This window comes from Diabrotica undecimpunctata, chromosome 10 (genome assembly GCF_040954645.1).
Source record: "Diabrotica undecimpunctata isolate CICGRU chromosome 10, icDiaUnde3, whole genome shotgun sequence".
Lineage (NCBI taxonomy): Eukaryota > Metazoa > Arthropoda > Insecta > Coleoptera > Chrysomelidae > Diabrotica > Diabrotica undecimpunctata.
In genome coordinates this window covers 56,261,762-56,273,011 of record NC_092812.1, presented here as the reverse complement: position 1 = coordinate 56,273,011, position 11,250 = coordinate 56,261,762, and the positions used below count along the sequence as shown (strand labels likewise).

Genomic DNA, 11,250 nt, shown 5'->3' with positions numbered 1-11,250 from the left:
CGCCATGAATGAAGAACAATGGCTCAACGGTATAAATCATTTACCATGTCTATTCAAACATTCTAGATAATGATTTACTACTACTAAGGATTTCCACAGTTTTCACTGTCTTCCTTCACTCAGCCGTTTTCTCCAATTTTCCCTGTCATTCCAGTCTCCATCTCGCAGGGTTCTTTTCTCCATAGCCTCGTCGATTTCATCTCTGAATGACCTTCGGGGTCTTCCTCTCTTTCTTCTTCCAATCGGGCTCCATTCTGTGATTTTGTTTATCCAGCGTCCTCTGTCCGCTCTTCTGACGTGGCCGTACCAGGATAGTCTCCTATATAGTCGATTATGTCTGCTTGAACTCCCATTCTCCGCTTAATCTCTGCGTTTTCAATTCTGTCTCTTTTTGTAAGTCTACAGCTTCTCCTCAGGAACTCCATTTCTACTGCTTTTATTCTACCTCTATTTCTCTTGTTTATTGTCCAGTTTTCGGACCCATATGTCAGGATACTTCTTGTCAGGGTATTATATATTCTCTTTTTTGTCTTTATCGTAATGTTCTTATCCCACAACGCTGAGTTTATTTGTCTTATACAGTTTCTTGTTTGTCTCAGTCTGTTGTTTATGTCTTCTTCTGTTGTTCCCTGGTTCGATATTATGGTTCCTAAATACTTGAATTTATCTGTTCCATTTATTTGTCTTCCCTCGTCTATCTCTAGGTTTCTCATATTCTTGTTTTCTGTTGTTAGGTATTCGGTTTTCTCTAAGTTTATTTCCATTGCGTTGTTTTTATATTCTTCTTCTAGTTTTCTGAGCATAAAGCTGAGCAGATAATAATTTTTTGAGGTTATGTTTTTGTGGAGGGTAGAGAGCAGTAACGATAAGCTCAAAAGATTTTGTTTGTTCTTCTCAAAAGGAAGCAAAACTGCGAATGCGTATATGTTAAAATAAAGGTGCTTTTATTAGAGGACATCGTAGGTAGAATACTTCTTCAATAACTCTCAGCGGTGACACAAAGCTGCAATATCTTCCGGGTTTGTTATGGTTTTTGCGCTACTTGCTTTTATTTATCTGTCTGCGGTTTAGTTATTTGCTTAGATATTTTACGTTGGAGAAAAGTTCTCTAGTTTTTCATCTGTACATTCTTCTTGTAGGTTTTAGGCCCGTAATTTTTTATGTTCTCTATATATGCTTATTTATATGGGCTATCTCAGTATATGTACTGAATTTGTTGCGCCCATTTAAAGTTTTTTTCCTTCAGTATTTAGGGTCTAACCAGTCATCTAAGGTTTTTTCTGTCAGAAATTTTTTAGGGTTTGTGCAGTTGATAGTTTTGGCTATCCATTTCTTCGTATTTTTCCACGTTTCTTCCTGATATCCGATATCTAGAGGAATATTAGCATATTTTAATGCTTCTCTATGTTTTAAAATGCTCCCATTTTATTAATAGGTTTTAAATAATTTCACAATAAATGATACAACATATTTCGATGTAATTTATTTATTTAAAGTTAAAAGCAGCACCTAATAATAACTTAGCCATTAAAAGATAACTTGACAAATCTTTTTACTATTGCACAAAGTTCCAAACTAACAAAACACTACCAGTCGTATACGACATAAGGCTAGATGTCTTGGGAATGTATGTATAAACGTGGTACATTCGTATCTCAAGACTCTCAATTTATTATTAATTTTCTAAATCCTATTGCCTCTCTTAGTAAATTTGCAAACGTAATACACATCAAATCAATAAAAATTTACTACAAGCAAAATATTGTCTTTGGTTACCATGAACGATTTTACATAACAAAAACTAAAAGTATAGTCCAATTTTAAAATACTGAATTAATATCAAAACTACTATCTAAGTTACTTTATTTTACTATATAGTTATGTATTGATTTGATGTGCTTAGACTATCTACCACGAGAACAAACATTTAAACCTCCTGTATTATTACGTATTTCAGTTAAATTTATGTTGATATTATTGCTACGTCTATAATTATCACTTTAACTGGTGACACACCAGTGTCTTACATAAGAATACTAAATAAAAATAAATATATCAAAAATTGTGTATTACAGGAACATTTTTAATACTGATGATATTAGACGTTCAGAAACAATAACTTATTTATAAGTTACAACAATAGAAAAATAATACTTTTCCTATTCCACACGTTTATGCGTAAAATAAAAATTTTATGAATTTCTATTAATATAGATTTGTAGTTTATTAATAATTAGTTAAACTAAATGAGAATTAGATTTGAACTTAGATTTATCTGTGAACATTTTTAAATAAACATATTTACATTTTTTTTTAAATGCAAAAATAAACCATTCAACTATTTATATAGTATTAGAGTACGTGATGTAATTTTATAATTAATAAATAGTGGGAACCACAACTGTAAAATTGGAATTCCTTTATATACACCCAAGCTGACAGCCGTTTTCAAAATACAAGTTTTGAAAAATTAAACAAATTATTTTGTATTTGGTTATTTTGTAAACAAAATTATTAAAATATTAATTTTTTTTTTCTCTGCCTCACTTAAATATTCAAGACATCATTTATTATCATTATTTGTCTCTCTGGGATTCTAAAATTGAGCGGGGGGTGGCAAACTTGTTAGATATTACTCAATATTATTTTTTTAAGATCAATTATTGGCTCCATCAATGATTACTTTCTTAGGTAAATTCATTATCTAGGGGAAAGTGGGGCATACTGGAGGTACCAGGGAAAAGCGGGGTTTTCGGTTTTACAGAAATGCCTATACATCCCACAACAGTGTATATCTCAATCGATATTATTTGGTTAGAACGTACAAAAGAAAAACCAAGCAACATTCCTGGAATGATGCTTGGAAATAATCGATGACGAAAGCAATATCCAGCGTGATGTCGAATCAAATGGGGTATAAAAAAGCATCGCAAACCTTTGAAGTTCCACAAACCACACTTGAAAGGTATGCGGCAAAATACAAGGCAAACCTACATCCTTCTAATTCTGTAGAAAAAAAGTTGGGTCGTTACAGAGAACTATTTTCACCCCCGAACAGGAGAGTGAATTGAAGGTTTATATTACACTTATGGAGGGGCGATTTTATGGACTAAACCCTTGTGAGCTGAGAACGCTAGCTTTTCAAAATCGTATTGCACAGAAATTTAATGTAACGAATGGCATGGCTAGTGTTGATTGGCTGTAAAGCTTTTAAAAGAAGCTGCCTGAAGCCACATCATCTGCACGAGCGCAGGGATTTAATAAAGTTGCTGTTGAGAAGTTATTTAATCTGCTTGAATGAATCAGCTATTGACAAATATGAAATTCAACCTCAGCATATCTATAATCAAGGGGGTGTAGACGGTTCCAAAAAAAAACACTAAGATATTAGCTGCAACTGGAAAACTAATGAAGTGCTTTTGTTGTTAAACGGGCATGCTTCCCACGTAAAAAACATGGCAGTGATTAATTTCGCTCGTGAAAATTATATTGTACTACTATGCTTTCCCCCAGATTGCATCCATCGTCTTCAGCGTTTAGACGTGCGTTTCCTGAAGCCTCTATGCATGTATTACAGTAACGAAGTAAAGAAAGTTTATTTAGTCAGACCTCTATAAGCACAATTAGCATGGCAACTGCCATACATTCGTTTAGAGCTACTGGAATCTGGCCGATGAATCGACACATTTTTACAGACGCTGATTTTGCTTCAACTGAAACGACTGATTATCAGCCGAATTTGTCAGTACCTGCACAGCCCTTTAACCCCCAACCGAAAGAGGCCCTTCAGCCTTAAACCAATGTAACAAATTCGTCAGAAATAGAATCTGAAGATGCTATCAGAAATTGGGAAATAAATGCGGAAGAAGTACAAACACGAGAAGAAAAAAAGCCTGGAAAAAAATTGCTAAAATAACGATGAAAGGCCAGGTTGTTCATGGATGACTAACAGCGAAACAATTATCTTCGTTTGTAATATCTCCGAACGATATCATGGCCATACCAAAAGAAACTCGAGTAACAAGACGTGTCACGAAATGAAGAGGAAAAACCGATATAATCACTGAATCACCTTACCTTTTGAATGATCTTTTGCAGTAACAGTAAAACAAAGAAAACCCGGCAAAGAAAAGTAAGGTCACCAAAAAACTCGTAATCAACTCTAAAACAAATCAAACTAAGAGTGAAAACATACAAAAAAAAAACAAAGACAGGAAGAAAAAAAGAAAACTAAGGAAGATGCTCAGTGGATCTATTGTGGTTACTTTTGGTTGCAATCCGATGAAGGGTGGCTAAAACACATCCGATAATGGACAGGACTAAATTTTAAACAGCTGCATACAGGAAGAAGTTTGCAATAGTACCAGCTTACCTCAATTGAGGAAAAGGCACTTTAAGAAGAAGTGTGGGAGACGATAATGAACAGTTTATCGTTGTAGAATTTGGTTTGAATTATAAGGGTTTGATTATAAAGGCACCGACCATGATAACATGCTCATCATTTACCGATCTTTAAAAACAAAGCAACCAGCATAGTGATTATATGGAAGAAACTATTTTTTTACTTATAGAAAAACTACAGTAGTTGGAGCATGAAATCAGATGTTACACTGCATTTAAAACATTAAGAAAGTGTTACTAAACTGGAAAAAAAGTGTTTTTTAAAGAAACGCACATTTTCATGGAAAATTGGAGGAAGAATAGGAAAAAGCAGAATGCAGATTTCATGGTTAAACTTAATACAATAGGCATTTAAAAACTTTTGAAAACGGCTAAGGACAAACATAGATTTCACTTATGAAGAGGGCGCTGACAAATAAGGATGTACTCTAATGTTATCTAAAATGTTGATGTTATATAATGGTATTTTTAAATATTATTGCTTTTCGTTATAATTTAATTTTTTATCAGTAAATAAGGTTTATTTTATCAGTTACTTAGTATAAAATTTTATTGCAAAATTTATTTTGCATATTGATAAGAAATCATGTTACCACTTAATAGGTAAACAGTAAGAGATTCTTAAATCATTTATAATATAATTGATACTATAATTTACTTATGATATTGACCTTTTAAAATTTAATTTTAATATGAATAAAAACTTTTTTTAAATCATAAGTAAATGATAATAAAACAAGCTGTTCTTAAATCAAATCTCATCAGTATGTTTTATGAAAACTTCCATGTTACTAGTAATAATATAATATGAAAATGACTGACCAAACTTGAGAGTAACATGGCAATGGCTGTATTCACATAACCTGTAAAATTTGGCTAGCTTCAAATGCTGTGCCTGGTAAAAGAATTACAGGGCTTGACACATGTCCCGCTTCTACACAAACCATATTTGGATACTCATCATCTCCGAAATCTGACATGTCCTTAGCTTGATCTATCCATGGATTCCAAATCACGGTATCAGGAAAATTATATTTTTGAATGCGCATCTTCCGACCTGATACGACATTGGTTATTATATGTTCTTGTGGAGTATTTTGGTAAATCCTATCAGTCCATTCTCCAATTGTTACAACATCACGAGCCTGAAAAAAAATAGTTTAATTTTTTTATGGGATAACTGATACAATATACAAACACAAAAAAGTTCAAAAATATGTAATAGTCAATTCAAAACAACATTCAATAGAAGAATCATTATATATTAACTTCATTAGCCCAAATATGGGACATAAGTCTCCCCCTAATTTCTTCCATTCTTCTGTTTCTTGCTATATTCATTCACCTCGGACCTCAATTTTTTTAAAAATTTGAAGAATTTTTCAGAGCAGCCGTCTCAAAAGTCCGAATAGCTATGATGATCGCCGACCTCCGCCGCGGAGATGGCACTTGAAGAAGAAGAGAAGTCTATAACTGGTTTACTCAAAACATATTCCAGGGAAAACCTATTTCTGATCTGATTCTGTATGAAAACGCAGTTCAATTTAACGAAAAACCCAGAGAGCTGTCAAATTTTCAAGCAAACACAGGCTGAGTAAGACGATTTAAGTCGAGATATTGATGAGCTTCAAATACAAGAATAAAAACTGTGCTGATCCATCACCAGCAGATTAAATCTAAATTAAATTAAAAGAGGTCTAATAAACAGAACCAACGTCGAACAAGTGGACAAATATGCATATCTGGGAACAATGATTAACTCCACAAATGATTACACTCAGGAGATCAAAATCAGAATAGAAAAGGCTAGAGCAAATTTCAACAAAATGAGAAGAGTGCTATGTACAGGGGATTTAAAATCGATTTAAAAGTGATTATGTATTATGTACAGAGCAGCCGTCTCAAAAGTCCGAATAGCTATGATGATCGCCGACCTCCGCCGCGGAGATGGCACTTGAAGAAGAAGAGAAGTATATAACTGGTTTACTCAAAAAATATTCCAGGGAAAACCTATTTCTGATCTGATTCTGTATGAAAAAGCAGTTCAATTTAACGAAAAACCCAGAGAGCTGTCAAATTTTCAAGCAAACACAGGCTGAGTAAGACGATTTAAGTCGAGATATTGATGAGCTTCAAATACAAGAATAAAAACTGTGCTGATCCATCACCAACAGATTAAATCTAAATTAAATTAAGAGTTACTAAAGGAAGAAGATTACGCCCACCAAAACGTTTACAATGCGGACAAAACTGAGCTTAATGGGAAAGCTTTGCAACAAAAAACTCTTGGGTCATGTAAATTAGCAGCACCTGGACCTAAAATAAGCAATTATCGTATCAGTACCGTATCTTGGGCTAATGAGTCTGGCAGTCCCTGATTGCCCATGCTTGTCATTGGTAAAAGTAAGAAACCAAGTTGTTTTAAACATATTAATATACATATTTGCAATTCCTATCGTTTACACTTTGCAAAAGAGTGCTTGGATGGATAGTACCATTTTCATAAAATGGTTTACAGAAACTTAAAAAAAGTTAAACTCTGTTAAAGCCCATCAATTAAAAAATTGTAAAGGAGGGAAAACGTTATTACTTCTTAATAACGCCCCAACTCATCGATGTTGGAATGAAAAAGACCTATGCTTAAAAAACTACCTGACCAAGTGAAATAGCTGATTTACCAGGCGACAAAAAGGTATATACATACAACTATGCTCAAGGTAACTACTGGCATCTTTATCATTTAATTTTTCAGTTTAACTGGTCTTCATTATTATTATATAAGGATATTAAAAATGGTTTTAATGTTTTTTTATAGTCAAATGTACACCTTTTTAAATCGTTCTATTCCTAAAGCCAAAAAAAGGGCCAGCAGCTCTACTTCCAGGTTTCCAAACTGGTTCTACCAGGATTTGATCCATAAAATTAAAAAGAAAAATAATCTGCATCGTTTGTGTTTAAATAAAGCCTCAGGGAGCCCAAAGAGTGTTGAATTGCAGCTTTTAAGAACTGATATTAAAAACCAAACCAAATATGAGCATAACTTATAGAAATGTTCACTTAATACACTCAATGATTTTAAACATTTTAAAACGATCTCTAATAAGAAAGATGCAGTCGAATTGCAAGATGATCTAAGATCAGTTATTCAATGGTTTAATGATTCAAAAATGACTCTTAATGTTAAAAAGTGTGCTGTAGTTTCATATACGCGAAAACTCAATAGTGTTATTGAAGATTATTATATTAATGATGATCGAGTTGAGAGAGTGAGTGTTATGAAGGATCTTGGAGTTAAATTCCAAATTAACATGAAGTTCGGTATACACTTTTATGAAATAGCTAACAGACCTTATCGTGCTTTAGGTTTTGTCAGTAGAAATAGCAAAAATTTCAGAATAAGCACGACTATAAATCTCTAAAATGCCCTGGTGAGACCACATATGGAATATGCTTCAATCATCTGGTCTCCTACTGAATTTTCAAACTCAGAAATGATTGAAAAAGTGTAAAAACGATTTTTAAGATTTCTATATTTAAGGAAAAATAAGAAATATCCATATGTAGTCTCATACAGGGTAATGTTGGACTCATTTCAGTTGCAGTCACTTGCCACTAGAAGAAACAGTCAGGCCATTATGTTCATATACTTGATTGTTAACAGTATTAAGTACACAAACTGTGGTTTAATTGAGTTTATTTACTTTAGAGTACCCAAGAGTAGGTTAAGGATAACTAACCTAGATCTATTCTTTACAAATTAATTACTATAGAATCATATCACCAATAAACAATATGTTAAAAATTTGACTCATGTGGATATATTTAATGTAAAAGCTGTGAACTTGCTTGCAAGACATTGCTTGCTCATCAGCACTAGTTTTAAGGGGTTTATTGTATTTTCTTATTGTATTATTAATGTTAGTTTCTCTCATTCATTTATTGTATTTTTTTTTGTCTTAAACACTTTACATGTAATTACTATTAGTCTATAATGTTTGTAAGGTGTCTAAATAATTAAGTAATAAATAAGTTATAAGTTATATATATATATATATATATATATATATATATATATATATATATATATATATATATATTATCTAAGATACTTAGATAAAAAATTTCACAAATAAAAACTGTAAAAAATTAAAGTTTAAAAGTACAGAAGCAACACATTAATTTTTGCAGGATTTTATATACAGAATTTAAATATAAACAAATAGTAAATATTTACCTCTTGATATATTGCTCCTTCCCTGGTTTTATCCATAAAAGTGCAGCCTTGTAAGCCAGTAATTTGGCAACGTCGTACATCAGGAACTTTAAAATATGTGTGCAGTAACATGTTAAAACTGAATGATAATTCCTTACTAGGATTATATACAGCAATATTAAAATGTAACTCCTTTTCACGAAGTATCAGCCTATATGTCAGTCTAAACCTGAAAGCATCGAATCAAAGTATAAGCAAGTCATGTAATAGAAAAATAAAGTACAAATGTTGATTTCAAATAAATAATAGATTTCATACATAAATTGGCTGATTGGGTTTCACTATATCTATAAGGACAGAAGAAACAAAGATTGGTTTGACGAAAATGTAGATCTATTAGCCAACAAAAAAATGAAATATATAAGATACTTAGGCAGAGCAGAATGAGATTAGTTCTGGAAGACTATGAAAACCTTTCGACAGCAAGAAAAAATGGCATATTAACTTTGGTCCCCACACAATTAATAAATTTTTAATAAAACAATCTTTAACAGTTAATTAAAAGTTTATAAAATTGAACCATATATTTCAAATATATAATTTTTCTTGTGAAAATTTAATGTTTTGTACAAAAACTTAAATTTTAATGATTAGTCGAACCACAGCTTTTACAATATTTCAAATGTATTAGCCATTTTTGTTGTTTAGAATTATTTAGGTACATAATTTAACTTTTCGTTTTCTACAGTTACTACTTTTTTGTGTTTACTATACTATTTTAATTGCTTTCCATTGGTTGTTTAAGTGATTGTATGTGATATAAATTGCATTTCAAGCACAGTAGAATATGCAGGCATTTTGTGACGGAAATCCAAAGTTCAGCTAAACTTCCTCATAATATACTTACTTAAGACATCTGTTTTTTCCTAGGACTTGACGGCTTTGATTTTTTTGTGTGAAACGAATGAGTCTACATTTGTTGGAAACAAGTAGAATTCATATACATTTCTGATAGGTAGGGCTTATGTCGCAATATTATACTAGTACCAAAATTTTGAAATAAAATATTTCTACAAATAAGTATTAAAGTAATAAACACTTACGGGTAATTCCACATGGATCTAGTGTATTCTGTATCCATAATAGAAAATACAGCTTCCACATCGCCACTGGGAAGTCTTTCAGGAGCTTTTTCTAAATTCCATCTAACAATTCTAGCAAACCCATGTTGAGGACCAAAACTCCAAGGTCCAAATTGAGCTTAAAACAGTAATTTCTTATGAGTCAAATAATTTACTCCATAAAAAACTTGTAACTTTATATTGCATCCAAATTTTAAGTTATTGTATTTACAGGTATCAAAAGTATATATTTACAGACCACATAGTAACAATTACAATAAATTTAAATTAAAACTTACGGAAAACAAAAGGTATTCCTCCTCGGATTGCTTTTTTTCCATCAAAGACCGCTAGCTTACTGAAATGTTATTTAATTGTTTTAATTTTAGGAAACTATAAAATTATCATTAATTACCTCACAAATAATTGTTCCTGATTGTTTACTCTCCAAGACACAACTGTAGCACCTAAAAATTGAATTTAAAACATAAAAAAATGTAAGGTTATGTTGATGTTGTTGAGAGGTATAAATATTTTGAAAGATGATATAATGGAGATAACTTGAATATCAAACTTTTCATAAAATATCTCACCATGTAGATTAATAGTACAAGTGGTGTTGTTTCCTCTGTCTAACACTACTACACTAGTAGCTGCCATAGTCAAGTTTTTTTGCTAGCCTGATCCCGCCGGCCAAACTAAAAGATGCTTTGGTTAATGTTTTTAATAGTGTTCCACACTTAAAATCTCACTTTACGCGGTATTACCTGCGCGGACACACCACAGGTGTTAAGTCCCTCTGTCGGTAGTGAAAAAAATAATATAGAATCTAAAAACCAGATATGCTATCCCTAGCGTCGATTCAATGAAATCACAACACTAAGACAAGGCAGAAAGGCATCTAACGATCTAAATATGCAGAAGCTCAAACGACTAGTTTTTCAATCATATACAAAAAACGGAAACAGGACTAGATGGCGGAATCGAATTTTTTGGCGCCATCTTGTAGGAAATAGTATACTCATCACACGGTATTACAGAATTCTGTCGCAATAATTAATTTTTATGGCTTGCATAGCTGTTCTATTTATATAATTATTTTTTGTTTAAGTTCCTACACAAAGATAACACTTTCGGCAGTGCAAACTAATAAAATTAGATTTATGAAATTGCAACAGTATCCATTTTTAGTCCACAGATTTTAATTAATTTAATAATAATATTGTGTATTAAAAATACCAAAATCTAATATTATAAAAATCCCCGTAGCTTTTGAAAGATAGATAGTATTAACATTGTATTAACATTGTATTAATCTTGATTGGTGTATTTAACATAAATACTGTAACATTATTCGAAGATATCATAAGAACGTTATAAAAAAAAGACATAAAATATTATTAACGGTATTAACTTATAAAAAATAAAAATAGATATGAAAGGTAAGGTAAGTTTGCCGGAGTTTGCCCATTCTGTTGTAACAGGCTTCTGGATGCGAAATGCATTGTGAATGTT

The 11,250-nt window shown here is 31.8% G+C and overlaps 1 protein-coding gene across 3 annotated transcripts; it reads right to left on the bottom strand.

Moving 5' to 3' along the window:
* Positions 1–1,470: 1,470 nt before the first annotated feature.
* LOC140452124 (uncharacterized) lies at positions 1,471–10,686 on the bottom strand. 3 transcript variants are annotated; one of them, XM_072546202.1, is made up of 7 exons: positions 10,488–10,686; positions 10,329–10,433; positions 10,151–10,202; positions 10,035–10,093; positions 9,718–9,874; positions 8,636–8,843; positions 1,471–5,546 (listed from the first exon to the last, which is right to left on the bottom strand). In XM_072546202.1, the coding sequence occupies exons 2-7, from the start codon at positions 10,393–10,395 to the stop codon at positions 5,256–5,258; spliced, it is 834 nt and encodes a 277-aa protein (XP_072402303.1). In that variant the 5' UTR covers positions 10,396–10,433; positions 10,488–10,686; the 3' UTR covers positions 1,471–5,255. The 3 variants fall into 3 exon arrangements, with proteins under 3 accessions (XP_072402303.1, XP_072402304.1, XP_072402302.1); XM_072546203.1 differs by having other exon boundaries at positions 10,503–10,686; XM_072546201.1 differs by having other exon boundaries at positions 10,329–10,443; positions 10,503–10,685.
* Between the last annotated feature and the right edge of the window lie 564 nt (positions 10,687–11,250).

Excerpts from the sequence above, each read along its gene's own strand:
- LOC140452124 (XM_072546202.1), bottom strand. The coding sequence starts at position 10,395 with ATGGCAGCTACTAGTGTAGTAGTGTTAGACAGAGGAAACAACACCACT. Across the intron at positions 10,094-10,150 it reads CAGGAACAATTATTTGTGAG|TAAGCTAGCGGTCTTTGATG; the intron begins GTAATTAATGAT and ends ATAACATTTCAG. Across the intron at positions 9,875-10,034 it reads AGGAATACCTTTTGTTTTCC|CTCAATTTGGACCTTGGAGT; the intron begins GTAAGTTTTAAT and ends TACTGTTTTAAG.